This window comes from Pan paniscus, chromosome 9 (genome assembly GCF_029289425.2).
Source record: "Pan paniscus chromosome 9, NHGRI_mPanPan1-v2.0_pri, whole genome shotgun sequence".
In the NCBI taxonomy this organism is placed as follows: domain Eukaryota; kingdom Metazoa; phylum Chordata; class Mammalia; order Primates; family Hominidae; genus Pan; species Pan paniscus.
The window spans coordinates 130,792,299-130,816,560 of NC_073258.2; the positions used below are offsets into that span (position 1 = coordinate 130,792,299).

Below are 24,262 nucleotides of genomic sequence, written 5' to 3' on the forward strand. Positions count from 1 at the left end.
GAATGCTATTTTAAAATCCAGATCTGGGCCTTAGGTGATTTGTTTTTTGTTTTTGGTTATTTTTGGACAGAGATTTGGACAGGTAGTGTTATTGCGATATGAAAACTACTAAAGTTCTGATTTAATATCTACTTTGAAAACAAAACTGGTCTCGGCAGCTTTGAGGTGCTGTCTTCTGCATTTGTACCTTGGTCTGTTGGCATAGCTCACTTTTCCATTGCAGGTGTCCTTTTGCAAGTCTTCTAGCCTTTGAGTTCATGACAGCCATTGACAGTTCACCCTGTTCCTGGTGTGGACCCCTGTGCAAGGTGAATGTTCCACTCTCGAGAGGTAGCGTGGATCCTTCACTTCTCTGAACCCTGTTTTCCCTGAAACATACCTCGGGTGACCACCAGACCTCATTACATAAGGCTGTTTTCTCCCACCTGGGTACAGCTTTTACCAGCTCCCTAAATTACATGGTTTTCCTGTTTGCACCTGGAGTGTACTTTTGTAGTACATTTATTATTTTTTTTTAATTTTTAATTTTTGTGGGTACATAGTAGGTGTCTGTATTTATGGAGTACATGAGATATTTTGATACAGGCATATAGTGTGTAATAGTCATGTCAGGGTATGTAGTAGATTTACTTATACGCATGGGTGTTGGTGTTGGAGGCTTCCTCAAGTAGGTAAACAGCCTTTGTTGTTTATTCTGAAAGGAATTTCAGCAACTCTGAAAAAGCTCTAAAACCTGGATGGCTGCCATAGCACTGCTGGAGAGAAGTAGTAGGAAAGAAAAGCTGAATCACAGGGATGATTAGAAATTGGAGATAAATCCTAACTGCAGCTTAAATGAATATTGTATAGGTTAGGTTTTGCTATATTGCTATATTCATTGATCAGCAAAAACAATAGAGCTTTATGTTTGTCCAGTGACTTAGGAAATTGTGGCAATTATATTATGCTCCGCTGATAAAATTGAGGATGTTACCAGCTTGAATATAAATTATTAAAGTGAGAGCAAACCATTTTCAATGTTCTGTAAAACAGAGTGATACTGATCTGCCTAGGTAAATTTTTTTCCCTGGGAGCTTCTGATAAAAAATTGTAGCAAAGGCAGAGAGTAGCAATGAAATGATAGAGCGGATGCTGGGATTGAAATGTGTTTCTTCTTTCAGTCTACTTTTTTAAAAGGGGTTTATTTTTCAATAAAAGAAGTTTGCATTGGGGGAAGGGGACAAAAACAATTATTTTCAGTTTCTGTACTAAGTTAACTGTGATTAACATTTTAGGGTATAGATGAACATTTTTTTCTTTGGATACACATGGAAATGTATATACTTTAAAATGTTTTTTCCTTAACTGTGATGATACAACGTATGCTCCTCTGTTTATTTTTTAAGTTCTGTTTATTTTTATTTGGCATTTATTGAGCTTTTATTATCATGTGCTACTTTTAGGGATACATACATCTTTGAATAAAAGATAACGTTGGGAAAAAAAAAAAAGATAAAGTTGGCCTTAAGTAACTAGCCTGAAGAAGGGGTTAGAGATACGCAGTGGGTTTCCTTTTGTTTGTTCAATGATTTTAAAAATTATTAAACCACCATGGAAAAATGTCCATGTTAAATATACACATAAGCCATATTTCTTGTAACCCCATACTATTCTGTTGTATATATGTATCATCATTTAATTAATTCCCTCTCGATGGACATTTAGGTTTGTTCTAGTTTTTTGATATTAATAACACTAATGAATATTTTAATTCACTTGCCTAGTTATTTCCTTAGGGTGTGTATTTTTTTCTTCTTTTCTTTTTATTTTTAAGACAGGGTTGCTGTCACCCAGGCTGGAGTGCAGTGGCGCGATCTTGGCTGACTGCAGCCTTTGTCCTGCCTGTCCCCCTTTCCACCCTGCAGCTGAGATTACAGGCATTCGTCACCACGCCTGGCTCATTTTTACTATTTTTAGTAGAGACGGGGTTTCCCCATGTTGGCCAGGCTGGTCTTGAACTCCTAACCTCAAGTGATCCACCTGCCTCAGCCTCATAAAGTGCTGGGATTACAGGCATGAGCCCCTGCGTCCAGACATCCTTAGGGTATATTTTTAGAACTGGAATTGTTGAATCAAAGAGTACTGTTAAAAGCTATATATATACTTTTAGGCCAGGCGTGGTGGCTTATGCCTGTAATCACAGCACTTTGGGAGGCTGGGATGGGAGGATCATTTGAGATCAGGAGTTCAAGACCAGCCTGACCAACACGGTGAAACCCCGTCTCTACTAAAAATAGTGAAAATTAGCTGAGTGTGGTGGCGAACGCCTGTAATGTCAGCTACTCAGGAGGCTGAAGCGGAAGAACTGCTTGAACCTGGGAGGCAGAGGATGCAGTGAGCCAAGATTGTGCCACTGTACTCCAGCCTGGGTGATGGTGTGAGACTCCATCTTAAAAAAAAAAAGTTAAATTTTAGAATTTAGTTTGTTTTCAAATTCAGTGGTGTTCTTTTTTGATTTTTAGAGATCAAACAGATTGACTCAGTCATGGAATAGATGAAGATTAGTGGCATTTAATTTTATGGTTTAGCGTGGAATTAATTATTTTATTAAATTTTTGGCATTTCCGAAAAGGTTTTGATTTTAAACTTTAATTCTGAAATATTATACCAAGCATCCTGAAGAGATGAGACATAATGTGATGGTTGCTCACATGCTCACCCTCCTGATTTCAGTTCTTCAGTGTTCTGTCATGTTTGCTTCATCTCCATCTTTTTTTTTTCTGAGACGGAGTCTCTTGCCCAGGCTGGAGTGCAGTGGCATGATCTCGGCTCACTGCAACCTCAGCCTCCTGAGTAGCTGGAATTACAGGTGCATGCCACCATGCCTGGCTAATTTTTGTGTTTTTAGTAGAGATGGGGTGTCACCATGCTGGCCAGGCTGGTCTCAGTTCTTTTGCAACATTTACATGCATCTATAAACAATGTTTTTGTGTTTTAAAATTTACATTAATGGCATCATACTGTACCTGACCTTTTACAACTTGCTTTTACTTTACATCATGTTTTAGTTTATCCAAGGTGTTGTATAGATTTAGTTAAAGGTTGTATTTCTGACCAGGCGCAGTGGCTCACGCCTGTAATCCCAGCACTTTGGGAGGCCGAGGCGGATCACAAGGTCAGCAGATCGAGACCATCCTGGCTAACATGGTGAAAACCTGTCTCTCTACTAAAAATACAAAAAAATTAGACGGGCGTGGTGGCACGTGCCTGTAGTCCCAGCTACTTGGGAGGCTGAGGCAGGAGAATCGCTTGAACCCGGGAGGCAGAGGTTGTAGTGAGCTGAGATTGCGCCACTGCACTCCAGCCTGGGCAGCAGAGCGAGACTCCATCTCAAAAAAAAAAAAAAAAAAAAGTTGTAGTGTTTCTATAGAATATAGATTAGTAGTGAAATTGCTGCTTTAAATTTTTTTTGATGTTGCAATTGTACATTTAAAAGTGAGGTTTTACAAATTAAAGTGCATTAACTGTTGCTTAAATATACATTGCTTTATGAGTATGGTTGAATAGTTCGTATAAAACTAGTTCCTCAAGACTTCACTAACATTAACATCAATAATGCCTACCAGGTGTCAGTTTCTGCTTTTATTTTAAACAACAAACCCACATGTGGAACAATAGTTTCTGTTCTAAGCTTTTCTTGTTGTATAGATTATGTCATTTAGTCCCCACAAGATAAAGAAACCGAGGGACAGAAAGGTTAAGTAACTTGGCTAAGATTACTCTGCTAGTAAATGACAGTGCTGAGATTGAACCCTAGCATTCAACCCTACATATACTTTTCCTTTAGCATCCACTTTTGTTGCTTTTTGTCATAAATGAACAAAAACAGCCTAACTAATTCAGAATAATCACATTAAACCATGTGAGTTGGTGGTTGGATGTCAGAATTGAAGTAATTTCTACTTAGATTGAGTATCAGGGTTTTTCATTCTCGTAGAGGCAGATTCTAGCTTACTGTTGGTATTTTTGCTATTTTTAAGCAATGCTTATAAGTCTAGTTGATTGCTAAAGCCTGTTTGCAGGTACTGCCTCCCCTAGAGCCTTTGGGGTCCTCAAGGGTAAGCAGCATGTCAGGCTCACTTTCGCAATCCTGCTTCAGTGTCACATTGAGCTGTGTGATCCCAAAGTCCCTGTGCTAGCAGTGCTGAGAAACCTGACTGCCATTTGTAATGCTGTTTTCATGTGGGGGGACTGTTACACTGCTACAGCTTGTCATGTCAGGAGCCCATCTTCCCCTACTTACACATCAGCAGCTCCCTTTCTCTTACCACTGGGGCGGTAGAAAGACTGACTTCAGTGCTTGCTCCCGAGGCCCAAGGCAGAGGATCCTGAGAGACTCATCCATGATGGCGAGGCTGGGTGGGTCTGTGTAGACTTCCCACTAGCTGGGCCCTAAGCCCTTTCTTAGACCACATTACTTTCTCATGATATTTTCCGGGTTTTCCCCCCTTAACCTCAGAGGTTAGTCTGCCAGCTGCATCTTCCTGCCACTGCTTCCTGCATCTCTTCCTGGGCTAAGCACCCTTCTCGCCCTCTCTTCCTCTCCCTCTACACTGTGTGGAGCACATGGCAGACGTATGCCCAATGTAGATTACTGAGCCTTACCTTACACTACTGATCAGAGTCTTGGGGTGATCATCCAGTGATGTGTTGTATATTTCTAACTTTTTATTGTGGCAAATTACAAACATGCCCAAACAAGAGACGATGATACCATTCACCCGCACGTACTGGTTGCCCAGCTTTGTAACCACCATCAGTTCATGAGCCACTCTTCCTCCTTCTATAGGCCCACTCCCTCACAACGCTGATTATTTGGAAACAAATCACATACCATTTTTTCTCTGTAAATAAACAGCTATGTGTATCTTTCTCCCGACTTTTTGGGACAAGTTTTAGAAAATGTAATAGTGAATATCTCTGTACCCTTTACCTAGATTCCCCAGTTTTGCCTGATGTTTTTCTCTCTCTGCATCTTATATATATATTTTTGTGTTGCTAAACCATTTGAAAGTAAGTTGGGATATCACGACAGTTCATTTCTAAGTATTTCAGCTGGTTTCTCCTAAGAGCCAGGGACATTCTTCTATATATAATGACAATACAGTTGTCATGTTTGGAAATTTTCCTAAGTGTTCAACTAGTGTTTTTTATAGCTTCCTTTTTAAAAGGATCACATACTACATTTCATCTAGAATAGTTCCCTAGTCTTTCTTTGAAAACAAAAACTTTCATGACAATATTTTTTAAGAGTCCATGCCATTTGTTTAACGTAATGTCCCTGAGTTTGGATTTGTCTTAGTGTTTTAGCATGATTAGATTCAAATGATAATATATTTTGGCAGAAATACTGTGTAGGTGATATATTATTTTTAGGACATCACACACACCAGTTTGCTCGTTATCAGTGGTGTTAAATTGGTTATCTGGCTGAGGTAGTTTTGCCAAGGCTTCCCACCGTAAAGACACCTTTGCCCCTTTGTAATTAATCATTGATTATTCTTACTGGATTCAATTATTACATCATGTTTTGTCTAAAGATTCATCTGTACTTGAGTAGAACACCTGGTTTTAGTTTCTTGGGCATTTGATTACAGAGGTGTGGGCAGGAATAAGGAAGGCAGAGCCATGTGAGGAGAGTAGCTGTGTGTGTCTGAGGTGGGCATGGAGGTGATCCTATTATATTCCCTGTCACGTGTTGCTGTAGCCCTGCAGTGGGACTGCAGTCAGGGGGCTTTTAAAAGGTCCCTGGCATCATGGCTCTGACAGATTGGTGAGTTCTTGTGGCTGCTTGGCTAGAACTGTACCGTCCAGTCAGCCTTTGAAGGTACAAGATGTGCATCTGCTCGTATACATGAGACTGCTCCTGGCTGTGTAGACTATCATCATAAACTTCAGTGAGGGGCATTTTCACCTTGAAATCATGGTCAGATCCGCTCTGACAAAGGTTCTCTTTTCCAGTGGGTGAATTTGTAAGTGATGTCCTGCTAGTTCCAGAAAAGTGCCAGTTTTTCCACAAAGAGCGGATGGAGGTGTGCGAGAATCACCAGCACTGGCACACGGTAGTCAAAGAGGTAAGAGAACTCGGGGGGAAAGTCAGCTGCTGTTGTATCTATTAGGAGGGAAGTAGCACTTTTCTCCAAATCTCACCATGCTTTTAAGTTAGTTTTGTTTCCCCCGTATCTCCTTAAGGTTTACAATTACTTCTGTCTTATAAGTTAGAAATATTTGGGAGAGAAGTAGGTATTTGTGTAGGAGAGCTCAGTGTTGACAGTCCGCTCCTGAAGTTGAGGATGTTAAGGAGGTGGCTGAGCGAGAATACTGTATGCTGCTGGTGAGGCTCCCAGGAAACCATCCTAACCCTAAGGCCGGCATGGAAATCGCCAGTGATAGAAAATATGGGTCTGGACATATGCACAGGCAGGACTGCATGCCATCTCACTTTTCTGGTGGCAAGAAGTACCCTTTCTTGTCTTCTGTAATTAGGCTGGCTCTGCTCTTTGGTCAGTAATCTTCCTTTGGTCAAATACTGAAGTAGTGCTTGCACCAGTGGTGAATATCTATTAACATTGACCACCTTATCTGGCTTTGGTCATTATTAGAAAAAAATGCTCTTTTCCTGACTTTTTTCCACATTTGGGATTTCAGTATTTTTGGACCAGATCATGTTTCCCCATTGTAAATTAAAATTTATAAATCTTACAATAATATTATTACAATTTTTTTGACAGAAAATGTATGTGTTCATAAGAGAAAGCATTGCTAAGTGATTTGATAAGGGTTTATTTTGGAGGGTAGAGATCGGAGTGTATTTGACCACGTTTACTCTGGAGTATGTTCTGATGTGGCCTGTGGGTTTCTTTTAGGCATGTCTGACTCAGGGAATGACCTTATATAGCTACGGCATGCTGCTCCCATGTGGGGTAGACCAGTTCCATGGCACTGAATATGTGTGCTGCCCTCAGACAAAGATTATTGGATCTGTGTCAAAAGAAGAGGAGGAGGAAGAGGAGGAGGAAGATGAAGAGGAAGAGGAAGACTATGATGTTTATAAAAGGTAACTCTTCTACTTTGAACTGTGAAGTCGTTTTGCCTTTTTTTTAGCCCTTCTGTAAAGACGGCTGCTGGCTGCTAGTCCCTCACTTCTGGATAAACTGGGCATTCCTTTGTTCTGCTAGAGTTGATTAAGCTTGCATTTCATTCTAGCCATTGCCAATCACAGGAGTACCTGTGATTTTTGTGTTTACATCATTCTGGGCTGTTATTTTCTGCAGGTTACTATGATATTTTTTAAGAGTCCGTGTCATTTGTTTAACATAATATCCCTGAATTTGGATTTGTCTTATTGTTGTATCATGATTAGATTCAAATGTTCACAAATACTTCCCGTTTGCTGATGTAGCTGGGCTCCAGGGCTTAGTGGCACGGTGAAATGGGCGTTGAGCTTATTTCCTGCCTCTGTTTTTGTGTTTCAGAATAGAGAAGGGACCCATTGTTGTGCTTTGCACATAGGAGCTATTAACCTTCCTTTTTTCTATTTTGGCCTTCAGTGAATTTCCTACTGAAGCAGATCTGGAAGACTTCACAGAAGCAGCTGTGGATGAGGATGATGAGGATGAGGAAGAAGGGGAGGAAGTGGTGGAGGACCGAGATTACTACTATGACACCTTCAAAGGAGATGACTACAATGAGGAGAATCCTACTGAACCCGGCAGCGACGGCACCATGTCAGACAAGGAAATTACTCATGATGTCAAAGGTAACCCCACATAGAGCCATGGCTTTGAAATCCATGTGGTAATTATTCACTTAGACTTTTGCATTGCATCTGTCACAGGTAAGTCAGTCACAGAAGGAAAGGTGTGGTACCTCTGCACTGAAGGTGAGTTCAGCTCTCCAGTGCAGTGATGGGATGGTGCCGTCTTAACAAAGTGGGCAGGCAGGCACATCCAGGGAGAGGTGTAGGATTGAATTAGAGAACGGGGACTAGAGAGTAAGAGAGACAACATAGTCCGCCCTTCAGCAGGATTCTTCCACATTCATCCTAAAATGTTCCCTCCCCAAGGGGAGCTCCCCTCTTCGATACCACTCAAGTTCTGGCCTCCTAGAATAGAAATGGTTTTCTTGGTTTTTCTTTTCCTGCTTGTCTTCTAATCTGTAGGCTGCCCTATTTGTCCAGATGTTTTAGTTGGGAGGGTGAAATTTATTGACCTGCTGGTAACAGATTGGGGCCTGCAGTTTTTTTTTTTCTCATCTTGCCAATTAAAACACGAAAAGGTTGCAGTAGTTCCAGAGCCATTAACATGCAGCCTCCTGCTGATCGTATATTTGAAACCAATTAAGATGTGAAGAATTATTTAGGATCCAAGTTGGGGGAAATTACTTAACCAGTTGAGAAGTTTATGATTTGCCTTAGAGAACATAAAAGTGGGAAACAATTGTCCGTTCTAGGTGCTTGTCTTTACTACGGGTATCACCACTTAAAGCAGCCTTTCCACTCACACTGTCTCCTGAATAGACAAACTAGGCAGATACCTCCACTGAACAGATCAGAAATGTGAGGCTCTCACAGCTGTGAGACAAAGGAATTGCTCTACGTCAATCTAAACTCAGATCTAGACTCCAGAGGGTGCCAAAAAAATATTTATCCCAGTTCCTAAATGTCTCTACTCTGTGGGGAAGCAACTTGTCCTCAGCAAGGCTGGCCTGAGCTGGAGCTTTCGGCCAACCAGGGCCTCCAGGCTCCGTCCAGTCTCAGGCCTCCCCCAGCCCATCCCCCAGCTTGCCGGCCTGTAGCGTTTTGAAGCATTTGACGTCACTGCCTCTGTCCTGCTGACACTCTGACCATTTTCACACAGCTGTCTGCTCCCAGGAGGCGATGACGGGGCCCTGCCGGGCCGTGATGCCTCGTTGGTACTTCGACCTCTCCAAGGGAAAGTGCGTGCGCTTTATATATGGTGGCTGCGGCGGCAACAGGAACAATTTTGAGTCTGAGGATTATTGTATGGCTGTGTGTAAAGCGATGAGTAAGTCCTGCCTCGCGCTGGTCCTGTCCGGCGTCCGTCTCCCTGCCGTCTTCGTGGCTGCATCTGTGTGGTGTCCCTGCCCACTCGGGTGTTTGCTGTCGGTCGTCTTCCCCTCATCTTTGTGCTTTCTAGATCTAGGCTTTGCTCTCCTGCCGGCAGTGGTAAGCTCAGTTCTCGTGTCCTGTGCTCACCGTGTGTCTGGTGGTGCTTGGTGGTGATGGTGCGTACCCGCCTTGGTATAGCGGGCAGCACAGCCAGGGGCTTGTTCTTTCTCGTCTGGCTTTGGAGTCTGCAGGTCCCCAGGCCACTGTAGTATTGGTGGGGAAGGCAGCTGTCCCCTGGGCTGGCTCTAGCTTAGAGGCACTGAACATTCCTGTCTTTGAACTGCCCTGTCACTGACCCCTGTGATGCATGCCAGCTCATGGGGCGCCTCCTCTCGAAAGGAGTGACAGTGAAGTACTTTGGGCAGTCTAGAATATTGAAATATCTTGCATAATGCACTCTAGAGAGAGCTAGCAGCCAAGTGGTAGTGACTCACTCTGTTTCTTCAATATTTTGCAACCGGGTCACACATCTTTAGGAAGTGAGAGGATTTCAGTTGGTGTGTGCTTTGGTGTGACAGGAAGGTCAGTGGTTCAGTTGAGTTGGGTTTATGCTGGACGTTGGTAGAAAGAGTTTCTACCAAGAGTTTTCCCTTTTCTCCATGGCTACTCCTTTTTCTCGTTAAGACCTTCAGTCTCTCAGCTTGCAGCACTAACCTACACATTAGGAAAATCCTCAGGCCAGACAGTTTTTCTTCGTTCCTACTCTGGAATTTGTTGGAGTAATAATTTGCTATGAAGAATTTGGCTATAGCTTCTGACGGTTTTTCATTCACATGCCTTCATGTTCCCTCTTCCTTCCTTCTACCAAAAGATCTTTCAAATCTTAATGTAATATGGCAGTGCCTTGAGTGCTTCCCTTCCAGCTCCAGGAAAGCTGTTTTTATTCGGTAACAGTTGGAAGGTGAAAGAAAAGGAGGCCTTAGGGAACCTTGGTGAATAAACTTTGCGTTTTCAGGAAAGATTTAGAAATAGAAATTATTGTGATACTTACTGCTTTGTAAAACTTGGATTGAAGCCTGAGGAATCCCACTGAGTGTGGAGGTGGTGATCTCCACCCGAAGGGTCAGCTGGGTGGTGCTGTGAGACAGGATGGAGTGGCAGGTCTGTAAAACTCCCGTTTGCTGTGGCTTGGATGAGATTTGCCTCGGAGAAGCTTTGTGTTCATGTTCTTGTGGGGCCTCTGCTTGGAGGGCTTTGCAGGTTGAGAAGCATCAAGTTTACTTCCAGTGGGAGCGTTTTTGTTCTTCTTTGAAGGGGCTGAGGCTGGCGGATGTGCCGGCTTCATGAGTGGGTGATTCCACAGGGACCAAGGGTGTCTTCAGAAAAAAGCATTTCGGCCTGCTGTCCTCTCCACTCTGGTCCCAGGGAGGCTGGAAGCAGCCTGTGTTTGCTGTTCCCTTTTTCCAGTCCAGCAATGTGAACCAAAGGCTCCGTCTCCAGCGCTCAGGCCTTTATAGCACAGGCATGTGTCACTGATCCGCATGATGGACTGCAGTGCTTGAAATTCTCCTCCACTGAACTTGCGAGTGTCTTGGGGAATGGCGTTTACCAAGTTATCGATTCTAATTTAGTTAATCTGAAAGTGGGATATTGACACCCTTTTAAAACTTATGTAGGGCTCATATTCTTCATGACTTTAGTTGTCGTTTTTAGGTCTGTTAAATAAAGGGGCAAATAAAAGATGCTTCCGACAGAAAAAAGTTGAACTGGCTGGCTAATTTGTAGCTGTATTCATCAATTATACGGTTGTTTTAATGTATTAAAATGATATAATTCTAGAAATTAGGTGAATTTGCTTCTGAATTAAAAATCAGTTGAACCTTGGCATTCACTCTCCACTTAGCTCTGAAATTGTGTCATAATCTATCAAGCAAGTCCACACCAGCTTGGGAAATCTTGCATGAATTAGGCTAATAAGTGTTACCTTAGGTATGTCTTGAGAGGCTGACTGAGTAAACTTGTCATCTCAGTCCTTTCCCTTAACAGGCTAAATTCCATCGTGCAGAGACTTGCTTGGGCCCCATAAGAGATTATGCCCACCCAGCAGTCGGGGGTGTTCCAATGGGCCTGTGCTCTGGGGAACGCTTGGGAAGCCCTGTTGGTCAGTGTCATGGATCAAAAAGCCCTATCTTCATATCGGTGAAAGGTGTCCTTGTCAAATAGAGCAACTCAGTTTTATCCTTGTTGGTTCTGTCACTGATGGTGGGGCTAAGAGTCCTTCACTGATACTGAAAACTCAAAATTATAGCTGGATTGATGGGGACTTTCTCTACCCAGCGTATATGCAAAGAACATTCACTTGAGCCTGTTTTCTGTTGTAAATTAAGACTCAAAGATAGCCAGAAGAGCAGAGGTACCTGAGTAATAAATTTCTTTAAAAATAAGGAATTGCATAAAAGTGCCTCTACAGGGTCTGATTCCTGCCCTTGTCTCTGTTCAGATGCTCAGTTACGAGCAATAAGGTAGCTATTGTTTAGGTTTCCAGGGTTCGAGCACTGAAGGGAAGGTATAGAAGAAACCACCTCTTTTTCAGCCCTGAGGTCTTAAGTAGATGCCTCACTGGTGCTGAAGCTGCCAATAAATTGCTGTATTAGCGTGGGCTGACATGGTTGATGAATATTGTGTAAGGAAGATTGCCCACTGTAATCTAACCAAGTGAAGTCTTGGCAGATAGCAGCACTCTGCACTTAGAGAATGCCACAAAACAAATTGAGTCCATCCTGCAGGTCCTGAGCTGGGTTTTCTTCCTAGAGCACAGTGCATCTGATCCCAAAGAGAACTCTCTCTGTAATTTTGTTTCAGTTCCTCCAACTCCTCTGCCAACCAATGATGTTGATGTGTATTTCGAGACCTCTGCAGATGATAATGAGCATGCTCGCTTCCAGAAGGCTAAGGAGCAGCTGGAGATTCGGCACCGCAACCGAATGGACAGGGTAAACCTTGACAATTCCTTCATCTTCATGGTACTTGGCTTTGGGTAGCATGGTTCTCATAGCTGAAGAAAAGTAATAGCTTCTCCCTAGATTGTCATGCTGGTGTATAAGGACTGGTGAGTCAGGAGAGAGTTATCAGTGGAGCTGCCTTCTTGGTGGACTTCTTCACCACCTGCATCCAGATAATATATAATATAATTACCCTCTGAGCACTTCCTATACCATTATCTGCCCTTTTTTTTTTTTTTGCCATTAACTTGCTTTAAAATTTCTTTATTTTAAAGAAGGAAACTTTATATCACTGTTATCAATAAAAAGCTAGTACCATTTGCCGTGAGAAGAAAGTGACCAACCATACAAATATACTAGATGAAAGCAAACATGTACTAATACATGCTAGCTAGATACTGCTGTCTCTGGAAGGTTCTGAGTCTCAGAGATGTTTCTTTTCCTTTAAAAGGGTTATAAGAGAGCAGCAGGAACACCAAAGTGCAACTTTTCTTCTGGATTTACTCAGGATTGAAGAGAATTGAAAAGGGAATGCCTTGCTAGGCCTAAGCTCCACCCCAAATCCCACACAGTCCCATGTTGGGCTTACAGTTTGCAAAATGCTTATTGTTTTATCCACATCAGCTCTGAAAAGTAGGTATTAACCTCAATTTTTTTGGTGAGGAGACTAAGGCACAGAGACTTTTAAATAACTTACTCAAGGTTATGTAACAAAGAGGTCATGGAATTGAGGCTCCATCTGGGGATAGTTGAGGCCTGGAACCTTCTGAGGCAGTAACAATGCTAAGCTCCTAAGGGATTGTGTGATTGGTTTCCTTTTGCAGTTTCCTGTGAGATTTAGCATCTGACAGTGTTTTTAGCAAATGGAGGAGTTGTTTCGGGGTATTAATCACTGCTGACGGCGTTTTTGACCTTTGTTCTAGGTAAAGAAGGAATGGGAAGAGGCAGAGCTTCAAGCTAAGAACCTCCCCAAAGCAGAGAGGCAGACTCTGATTCAGGTAAGATGCCTTCTCCGGGGACATAGCGTTCAGCCTGACCATTGGAAAATACGGTCAGAGCCCCATTCCCGACGAAATTAGAATTGGACACCACCTCCTTTTAGGTGAGGGCTTACAAGGAAGTTGTAACTGGCCTGTTTTTCTTTTTCACCTCAAGTATTGCTAACCTATGGTAGAAGGAAACCAAACCCCCACCAGAGCACACCTAATTCATGCCAGAAGGTAACCTTAGCTCAGCTGCCTTTCGTTAATTCTGCTTTCCTGGCAAAAGTCCTCTGCCATTTTCAGTCTTAGACTGTGACTTGTTTTTTAGCAGTACTGAATTTTTTTTTAAGACTAATTGAAAGTCAAAGGATAGAAAATAAAGATCTCTGATACAATTCATCTCTAACTTTGTAGACTATAACTAAAATCATAGCAGCAAACTGCATTCCCCTTCAGTAGAAGAGTGTTGCTAGGAATAGGGATAGCAATTTCCAGGACTGATTTGGTTTTTACAAAACTGATTTTGTAAATTTTAAATCATTTTATGTTTAGCTGAAATGCCTTTCCTCCTAATGTAACACTTTAATAAAGTGTTAAAAATAATCTTAAAATGCTTTTTTATTGATCACTTAGAAAATCTAACAGTTTTAATTCCTACAGAAGTCAGTGCATCTTGTTCAGGGAAATTTAGTTCAGCAGGCTTAAACTGTACCTGTAAACCTGGCTGGATACCTCACGGATAACTTGCCCTTCATGACTTTATTGATAGTAATGGCAAAAATCACAATTACTTTTGCACTAACCTAATGACAGGAATACTTCAACAGAACTTACCACATAACTCCCATTGGTCAGTGGTCTCAGAGTTTGGAAGTTGGTGCCTTGCTGCAATGTGGGAAGGACAGTGTTCTTTTTTTATAGTGCATATTGAGAAACCAGGCCTTGGGCTTGCAGGCGCTAGCACTTGTAGTTACACAGATACTAAGGAGGCCCTCTGACACTGAGGTTTAACTTGCTCTCTTTAAAGAAGGAAGGAATTCTCCTGATAGAAGTAGAATGAAGGTAGGATGAAGTAGACTTTGGATCTTACCCTTGCTCCACTCTCCGAACCTGTTACTGTCTCGCATGGGCGCTGACAGGAGAAGCACTGGGGTCTCAGGGTGCTTGCTTAGGCTTCCTCCGGGTGCCACAAATCATGTGTGGTTCCTGCTGTCTTGGTTTAGCACTTCCAAGCCATGGTTAAAGCTTTAGAGAAGGAAGCAGCCAGTGAGAAGCAGCAGCTGGTGGAGACCCACCTGGCCCGAGTGGAAGCTATGCTGAATGACCGCCGTCGGATGGCTCTGGAGAACTACCTGGCTGCCTTGCAGTCTGACCCGCCACGGGTGAGTCCTGCCCCTAGCACTGCCTGCCCTGACGTGGTATATGTAGGGGACCAATGTATGACACTCAGGTCAGTAAAAGTGACATTTGTATGACAAGTTCTGGCAAAGCTGAAGCTAAGGAAAGACAATGAGGGAGGAAAAGGTATTACATTCTAATGTCTGTGTATATAAGCTAAGCATGACATCGCTTTATGCCTGCGTATACCACCTGTGATGTGAAAGTGTTTTACGCTAGAAAAGTATAACCTCGCGAAATTGATGGGCAATTATCCAGTTATTGAACTTCCTTTCAAAGAATGAAAACATGCTATTCATGAAGACTTTTGAACAAGTTACATTATAAATAAGATTATGAAGAAAGGGGTAAAGTAATTTCTTCTGAAACTCTTGTGTGAGTGGTCTCAAATGATTTTGTCCCTTAACACTAACCTGCCTTGCTTTGGGGGATGGAAAGTATTGGGAGGATATTTCTGTCCTTAAGTAAGCCGGTTAAAGTCTTCTCTCTTTGGGTGACACAGGAGACTATCTAGCTTATAGGTGTCAGAGGCTGAGCCAGGAAAAAGGACAGATCAGAAGAGAACGGGAGTGGGCAGGAGATTCTGGAAAATACTGTATGTTAAGGAGCCAGTATAACTTTGGAACTTAGTTTTGCTATTTTACCTAGACAGTTTTTTTGTTACTTGGTAAGCTAAAAAAGCCTTCCAGTTACAGCTTTCATTCTTGTGCCTAGCTGAGCTTTACATTCTTAAGTGAACTTTTTAAGCTTTTGTTTTCCTGCCTATTTTCAATTCTCTAGTCTCTGGATATTAAAACAACTGTTCTCTCTTGCAGCCTCATCGCATTCTCCAGGCCTTACGGCGTTACGTCCGTGCTGAGAACAAAGATCGCTTACATACCATCCGTCATTACCAGCATGTGTTGGCTGTTGACCCAGAAAAGGCGGCCCAGATGAAATCCCAGGTACAGTAGATGTAGTAGAAATTGCTGCCGTGAGGGCATTTCCAGTGGGGAACATAATGCCTTGACTAATGGTTGACCAGCACTGCTAGTTGCATTTGCTACTAGTCCTTAGAAAATGAGTTTTGATTTCCGAAGACATTCGGTACGTGAACTGGTTTTTGCAAGGTCACTGTTTTTAAAACATCTTTTTAAATACTTTTTTATATTAACTGCTTTATACTTAAACAATTTCTGAATTTTTTATATCATTTATTTCTGATTTAGGGTATTGCCAGAACCAATATTCAAGATCCTTTTCTAGGTATATTTATCAAGCAGATCTTAAAAATTGGTCTCTTGTTTTGTGCAGTATAGTTTTTGTTTAGACAGACACTTTTACATTCCTAGGTTTTGTCCAGCTTTACTTTCATCTACAGAGGTTTGTTTCTGGTTCCTACTTCTAATATTGGTGGTGTTCATATATTAACTTGAGTTTTACTTTTTTGTATTCATAAAAATGAGCTTGCCTACAAGACTGCTAGCTTCCGTTTAAACCAGGAAGTCTCCTAGCTCAGCCTTAGTTTTCCTAGAGGGCCTTATAGTAACAACGCTGATCTTACTTGATTTCCTCTCATATTGTAAATACAGTGCTGTGCTGATTGTGAGTGTCAGGGTACATGGGCTCACTTACTGCATGGGTGCTGGCCTGTCAGCCCAGAAACCCTCCTTCCCCACAGCTGCTATGAGTGCGAAGATGAAAAGGTAATGTGCCTAAAGGCCTAAAGGCCTTTGGCGTATTGGAGCTGAGCTGCTCCATTTGTGGAGCCGGGGTCTGTCTCAGTGCCACACTCCACACTGGCATTCAGTGCTGCCGGGTTGACTCCCTTGAGTGCCCTTGAGCAGCTCACACGCTAGTGTAGAGATAATAACTGTAAAGGTGAAGAGCAGGTGCTTTTTTGTCTGTTTGTTTGAGATGGAGTCCCACTCTGTCACTCAGGCTGGGTTGCAATGGCACCATCTCAGCTCACTGCAACCTCTGCCTCCCGGGTTCAAATGATTCTCTTGCTTCAGCCTCCCAAGTAGCTGGGATTACAGGCGCCCACCACAATACCTGGTTAAGTTTTGTAGTTTCAGTAGAGACGGGGTTTCACCATATTGGCCAGGCTGGTCTTGGGCTCCTGGCCTCAGGTAATCCGCCCACCTCTGCCTCCCAAAGTTCTAGGATTACAGGTGTGAGCCACCACTCCCAGCCTAGAGCAGGTGTTCTTAGATATACAGAGTTCACTTCAGAAGCTGGTTGTTTTGGGGAATAAAAGAACTCAGGCTTCTAAAGAGTGGGAAGAACGTGGAAAGGGGCTGGGTTGGAGACCCTAAGAGGCATCTGGTGTGGGCCTGGAGCTCAGGGCTTTGCTTCACGCTGGATGTAGCAGAAGAGGAGAAAGTCCAAGAGGCCTGGATGGAAAACGCATGCATCTTGACAGGGCCTAGGCTCTTGGGGTCTACTTGATTTTTTGAAAAGACTTAATCACTTTCCAAACTTTCTGGTTTAAAATTAAATTATTGTGTTGTATTCTAGCCAGTTTTGTGTGAGAGTAGAAGGGAAGGAGAGATTTTGATCAGTATATTAAATTAATAGAGAATTCCTGCAAGTGAGATCAAGCTTCCACACCAAGTAATGTGGGAAGTAGAATGCTCCCATTTAAACACCTTTGGGGAGAGAAAACCCAGCTCTCCTGTCTGCTACTTACTACCTGCTCTTAGCTTTAATTCTGGCAAAGCTTACCTTCTGCCTTCCCTATTCTGTTATCTAAACACCAGAAAAATTGGCAGATATTCAGCCTGTTGTAACTTGTGCCATATCTGCTTGTCTGGATATGAGTGAGATGGTGCTTTTACCCCCATACTATAGCCAATGTTTTGCTGTAGAGACACTAATTTGCAGTCTCCCGCTCTGTGGTTCTTGTCCTCTGTGAGTGTATGAACCTTCCTGTCTCACACGGCTCCCGGTTCCTCTGGGAGGTGTAGCAGGACAACACTTGCTGAACCCGTGGGTGTTGCATTTTGGCTTCATTTGCATTTTTTCTTCAAGGCACTCTTGTGCTTTCCTTGATTGACGGAATGGCAAATACAAAATTAAATTGCTTTCATCCTTGCTTTGAAAGGTCAGAGAGATGTCAGTCTACAATAAAAGCATCTTTCCATTTAGCTTTTTTTTTCATTTTGATCCTTCATGTTAATGGCTTCAGGCCCACATAATTAATCCACTGGTTTCCAGCACCCTCTTTAGGAAAAGCTTGGTAATTGCAGGTCTAACCAGGCGGGGATGAGTTAGCTTGAAAAGCTTGTGGGAGCTACAGCAACACACCTCGCCATGTCATTGGGGTGGATGCTAGCCTGTCACCTTTCACTTCCATCCTGAAAAACTGTAAAAATAGTGACCACTTCTAATGGCCTTTTTTTTTTTTTTAATAATGAATAACCTTAGAACTTTTGCATTCAGAAAAGGCAGTGAGCTACAGTAGATGAGTCTTCCTTTATCACCCCCTTAAAATCAGGTTTATTTATACCTCAGCATGAGTTTTTCAAAAAATAGCAATTTAGTTAAATAGGAATAAACTAATTCTTTATTTACCACAATAATCATTTAAGCAATTGCTTCACTAAGCAAAATCCATAATGGTTCCCTCTGTCGCCAAGTCTGCTTTTCAGCCAGTAATTTCAGTCTTTTTTAATCCCATCTAATCCGACCAGTGGTAGAAATCAACTGACTCTTCTTTCACTCAGCAAAACCTTACTGAACATTCAGCATTGTACAAATTAGAGTTCTTTTTTTTTTTTTTTTTGGCTCAATATAATTAGTAGTAAGTGCCTTGTATGAAAATCCAGTAGCTAGTGGCCATTTTTAAATAAATTGTCTCTTAACTTGGAGCACTTTCCAGATAAATTCTCACGTCAGCTGGGGGAATTATACAGTCTTTTTTTTTTTTTTTAAGACAGGATCTTGCTCTGTTGCCTAGGTTGGAGTGCAGTAGCACAGTCATAGCTCACTGTAGCCTAAACCTCCTGGGCTCCAGTGATCCTCCAGCCTTAGCCTCCCAGGTAGCCATGACTGCAGGCACACAGTACTATGCCTGGCTAATTTTTGTATTTTTGGTAGAGACAGGGTTTCATCATGTTGGCCAGGCTGGTCTCAAACTCCTTCGCTCAAGTGATCCTGCTGTCTCACCCTCCCAAAGTGCTGGAATTACAGGTGTGAGCCACCACGCCCAGGCTGAACATGTTCTTATACTTTAGCAGTCAGTAAATATGGCGTGAGGATTAATACATTTCCCCTGACCAGTTGCTTTGCTAGACTCTGTAGAGAATATACTTTGTAAAGTGGTTTTTCCAGAAGTTGTGTCGATGTTCCAGCTGCAAGTTCCCTCCTGGCCTAGTTGTTTTCAGTCACAACACCTCTCCACCATAACTCTGCTTCCAGGTGATGACACATCTCCACGTGATTGAAGAAAGAAGGAACCAAAGCCTCTCTCTGCTCTACAAAGTACCTTATGTAGCCCAAGAAATTCAAGAGGAAATTGGTGGGTACCAGCTGTTTGTGTCAAGGTCATATGGGACTTCTTGCAGAGGCTCAGGAGTGAAAGCTGGGCAAGAGTAGAGAGAGATGAGCAAGCAAGGCCGGTGAAGTGGGGCATTAGCACACCCTGGCTTCAGAAGCCTGGAGTCCACTGGAGCTTTCATGGCAAGGTGAAGGAGGAACCAAGGACAGGTGCACTGGCTGTGAGCCATGGAGCCTCGGGCTTCACTGACCTTCACTCTGTTAGCGGAAGAATATCTGGGGTGTGAAATTGCAAGAGACTACGAGATTTCCTGTTCCCGTTTTCCTCCTTCGTTCTGATTATTTCAAGCACCTGATTTTATATAAATTCTCACCTCCTTCTCTCCCAGTCTTTATCTTCTTCATTTATTCAACAAGTTTTATTATGGCTGCTGTGTGCGTGTCACAAAGTAAAATGGTCCACGAGCAGATGGTACCTGCTGGAGTTGATGTGTTGATAAGAGAAAAACAGATAGTAAAACAAGAAAATAAGTGTCAGCTGGTGATAGGTGCTGTGCAGTGTGAAAACTCGGGCGGAGTGCTAGAGAGTGGCCAGTCGGGGCGGCTGCCTCTGGGGACGGTGGCCTGAGATCCGAATGGTAAGATCACAGCGGGAGGGCACGTTGGTAGCAGAGGGAGCGGCAGCTACAGAGGCCCCAGGTGGAAGTCAGGCATCACATTTGAGTAGATCAGTGTGGCTACAACATAGCAAAGGGGATGTGGCCAAAGTATGCAGGGACCAGATCAGGAAGAAATTTCAGCAAAATCAAGGAGTTTGGATTTTATTCTAGGATAATGGGAAGCCGTTAGAGGATTTTCAGCTAGGGAAAGACTAGATCTGGATTATGAATTTTTAAAAGCTCACTTGGCTGCTGTGTGTAGTCGATTAAAATTAGAAACCAGCCAGGAAGCGATTTTAGAAATCCAGGAGAGAGCTGTTGGGAGTATGCACTGAAGGGGTGACGGGGTAGGAGAAGGAGCACCCCAGGGACAGCTGGGGATGGTCTGTGGGTTGTGTTCTGGTGGGAGTGTGTGGGGCTGCGCCCAGGGCTGCGTGTGGGGTTGGGGGAGCGGCATCAAGAACTGCACTTAGGGTTCCACTGGGAGCAGCTCGGGGATGGTGGTACCATGGCCGACTGAGGTGGAGAAGGAAATCCGGAGCTCTCTTGATACATGTTAAGATAGAAATTTCTGTTGGATGTTATGTGGGGATGTAGGATTTAGGTGAGGCAGAGGTCAGGCAGTAGGTCCAGGATTCGGGGCTGGGAGTCATGGTATATGGTCAGTATTTAAAACTGGCGTCGGGGAGAAGTAGGTCAGAGGGTATGAAGTGGTAGTTGTAGTTACGTGGGGTGGATACATCTAGAGATGGGATGGACAGCGTGAGGACTGTAGTTAGTAATATTGTACTATATACTAAAAATTTGCCGAGAGTAGATTTGGGGTATTCTTATTTTTTAAAAAAAGTAATTCTGGAAGGTGATGTGTGTGTTTGCTTGACTATGGAAATCATTTCATGGTGTATATGTATATCAAAGCATTATATTGTAGACCTTAAATATGTACAATTTTTTAAACCCCCAAAATCTGTGGAGTTGTGGATACCACTTAACTGGAGTGTGGAGGTGGAGGCAGGGGTGCCTGGGACGGCGCCCTGGGGTCCCTGGTGTTGGGGCTCTGTGGTGCCACAGAATCAAGGAAGGTGTTTCAGGCAGGAACTGGGAGCCACAGTGGGGTCTTGGAGCTCTAGAGCATCCTGTGCCTGGACACCAGGCCCTTCTGAAGCCTGCTTTCTGTCCCCTGCCCTGTCTTCATCAGATGAGCTCCTTCAGGAGCAGCGTGCAGATATGGACCAGTTCACTGCCTCCATCTCAGAGACCCCTGTGGACGTCCGGGTGAGCTCTGAGGAGAGTGAGGAGATCCCACCGTTCCACCCCTTCCACCCCTTCCCAGCCCTACCTGAGAACGAAGGTGTGTATGGGCGACGGTGCCACTTCTGGGCAGCAGGGGGAGGACAAAATGAGAGAATTGAAGTCAGTTTTTCGAAAACCAAATTGAGTTGGGAGATGGTGTTCCTGCGAGAGTCAGGGGAAGGGAGACTGGATTCATTGAGCGCCTACTGTGTGCAAGGACCCTGCTAGATGCTTTCAAATCATTGGTGTCAATGTCACCATGAAGTTAAGACTAATTCTCCCATTTCAAGATGGGTGGCTTCAAACCCCCACTTCTTCCAACTTGTGCACTTCCTTACATGGGGGAGGCACTTGGCAGTTGAAACAGCGCCTTCCTGTTATGGTGTTACCTTTGCCCAGCCGTCTTGGGAGGTAGGTGCTGGAGAGGCTGAGGAGGGGACAGGGCTGGCGTGGGTCATATCTCTGACATGAGGTGGGGATAAGAAGCTGTTCCTCTGGGTCCTAGGCAGACGTTCTTTCCTCTATTCCCCTGCTGGTTCTCAGTGTCTAAGAGGATCTCTAAAAGCTGTGAGTCTGCTCCAGAAATAAACAAGTTGCTGAGACCAGTGCCCTGAGAGCCGTCCCCCTCATCAGTTCTGTTTGTTGCTGTTGCTGCTGACAGGGTAATGATAAGAATGGCCCACAGCTATGCCATAGTCCTTGTTATATGCCAGCTTTAGCTAAGCATCTCAGCGGATGCTCTCCATCCTCACAGTAACCCTCGCAGGTGGGGAGTCGAGTGTCCCCATGTGGGGATTCTGAGGTATAAAGAGATTAAGTAACTTGCCCAAGGTCATGTAGCTTATAAGTGGAGAGTCAGGGGTCAAATCCAAGCCGATCTGGTCCTGCAGTTACAGACCTGACTGGATATAGCACTGGAACAGAGGCCTCAGGAAGGCATCAAATTAGGGGTGGGGGGATGGAGGTACATCCAGCTTAGCCTTCAGACCTTAATGGAAATGCTTTCTAAACTAGCGATCCCAGAGCAGTTGACTCTCCAGAAATAAAACAGGATCTGAGGAAGTGGCAGATAGATGAAAAGGCGCCATGCCATCCGCAAATCTCCGTGGGTTTTTGGGGTGGTAGATGAAGAGGCACCATGCTATCCCCAAATCTCTGTGGGTTTGTCGGGTGGCCATGCTTGGACAACTTCTTATGTGCTTGTTGGGGGTCGGGGCAGCTTGGATATACCTGAACTAGGACCTTATCTCCCTGTCAGCAAACCACAACCAACACTAACTTCAATTTTCACTTTTTTCTAAGAAAAATAATTATGTGGGCTAAGCTAAATAGTGCGGGCATCTCCCAGTTTCCCTAAAAAGGCACAAGACAGACCTACTTTTTTCTCTCTTATCAAGGATACCCTCCAGTGATTTGCTGTGGCTCATACTGCTGGTTTGTTGATGGGATATTTCAGGCAGGGTGTTTTGAAGGAGGAATACTTTTTGTTCACATTATAGAGAAATTCTAAGATAGAAATTTTAAAAGAAGCCATTTTCTTTTTTAATCTCCTTTTGTGCTATTTTATTTTGTTTTTTATTGTTTTCCTTTCTGCTAGACACTCAGCCGGAGTTGTACCACCCAATGAAAAAAGGTTGGTTTCTCCAAGACGTTCCCTTTAAGACCTTCATTCCTCTCCACTCCCCAGTGTGTCGGAAGCTTCATGTTCTGTTTCATGCCATCACCTGGCTTTCCCCACCTCATTCCTTCTGACACGGCTGTGAGTGGGGTCAGAGCAGCCCCACCTCCATGTTGCTGACAAGCTGACCTGACTCCAGCACTCTGAGGCCAGTTTCCATGGCGTTGGTTACCGCGTGGTCATGCTAAGCTTTCCCTCTGGGATGTCAGAGAATGCACAGCAACCAAAATAGATTTCATGACCCTTTTAATCTGGGTAGATTTTTAGAAGTATATCCAACTTAGGTTGGTTGTGAACTGCTGTCTCCGTATAAATATGCCTTATTTACAGTCAGGTGGAGAGTCGTTCTCTTTTCCCTCTTTTTCTCTGCAATTCCCATTTACATCTTTTCTTTTTGGCTCTCCTCGCCCTTTGTCTGTGCCAGTTGTCTCATGTCCCCTGAGTTGTATATTCCTCAGAACATCGGAAGCCAATGGATCAAACAGCTGGAGACAACCCAGCTCACTGTACTGAGTCTCCAGTTTTCAAAAACAGTTAACGTTCCGTAAAGCACTATGTGGAATGCTTTGCATTCTTGTCCCCATCTTAGTCCACTGAACGTCCCTGTAGGATGAGTAGTGTTTTTAGCTCTATTTTCTAGATTAGACAATTGAAGAAGTTTCTGAGATGACATGACTTGCTCTAAGAAGTGGAGGAACCAGGATTTGAACCCAGTTCTCTGTTCCCCAAGCCCATGTGATTTTATTACCTGAGTTGTCGGTGTCACGGGATCCCCCAGGTGGGTGGGTGGCCCAGTCATTGTGAATCATTTCAACATTTCTTGTTCATAATGTGTTGTATGAGCCCACCCTTGGCTTTGGCAGACTTCCTATCGATGGGCCAAATGGTGTTGCCTGGCTAAGAAGGTGGTGTTCTGGTTTACGCCACAGGTTATTCTCAGAACACAAAAGTGTGATTTCAATCTTCTGAAAATGGCTTCGTGTAGATGCTTTATTTTATTCTACTTGGATATGCCTGTTCTTGGGGATGACTGTGCCGACATTCCTTTCAACAGCACAACTGAGATGTTTATAGAGAAAGATGAGTTTTCTAGAAGTTTTAACTGGCTTTTGCTTTTGTACTGAACTGTTATGAGTTGGGACAATTTAAACATTAACTTTGGTGTCTTGAAGTCACTTGTTTATGTTAAGAAACACGGGGGCTATACCACCAAAAATCTATTATAACAGTCTGGACTGGTGGTAGGTTTTTTTTTTTTTTTTTTGAGATGGGGTCTTGCTGTCGCCCAGGCTGGAGTGCAGTGGTGCAGTCTTGGCTCACTGCAGCCTCCTCCTCTGGGGCTCAAGCAGTCCTCCTACCTCAGCCTCCCAAGTAGGTGGGACCACAGGTGCATGCCACCACCCTCGGCTAAATTTTTTTTTTTTTTTTTTTAACGTAGAGACAGGGTTTTGCCATGTTGCCCAGGCTGGTCTCGAACTCCTGGACTCAAGCGATCCTCCCACCTTGGCCTCCCAAAATGCTGGGATTATAGGCATGAGCCACTGTGTCCAGTGACAGTAGACCTTTAGTTTGCTCAGTGCCACATTGCTTTTTGAATAATTCCTGCCTGTGTGACCTTTAAAATTCTGGGAGAGAGAAACATATATATGGAAGGCGCTCAG

The 24,262-nt window shown here is 43.6% G+C and overlaps 1 protein-coding gene across 4 annotated transcripts in view; it reads left to right on the forward strand.

Moving 5' to 3' along the window:
• The window catches only part of APLP2 (amyloid beta precursor like protein 2), a 72,466-nt gene that overhangs the window by 42,407 nt on the left and 5,797 nt on the right, over positions 1–24,262 (forward strand). Inside the window, exons 4-14 of one of the 4 annotated variants that reach the window (XM_055095103.2) lie at positions 6,001–6,113; positions 6,906–7,096; positions 7,590–7,798; positions 8,898–9,065; positions 11,972–12,102; positions 13,035–13,109; positions 14,318–14,476; positions 15,308–15,436; positions 18,894–18,993; positions 20,829–20,981; positions 22,521–22,556. In XM_055095103.2, the coding sequence (XP_054951078.1) occupies positions 6,001–6,113; positions 6,906–7,096; positions 7,590–7,798; positions 8,898–9,065; positions 11,972–12,102; positions 13,035–13,109; positions 14,318–14,476; positions 15,308–15,436; positions 18,894–18,993; positions 20,829–20,981; positions 22,521–22,556 (1,464 nt within the window). The remainder of the gene's footprint in view (positions 1–6,000; positions 6,114–6,905; positions 7,097–7,589; positions 7,799–8,897; positions 9,066–11,971; positions 12,103–13,034; positions 13,110–14,317; positions 14,477–15,307; positions 15,437–18,893; positions 18,994–20,828; positions 20,982–22,520; positions 22,557–24,262) is intronic. The other 3 variants (XM_055095105.2, XM_055095104.2, XM_055095106.2) reach the window with 3 other exon arrangements.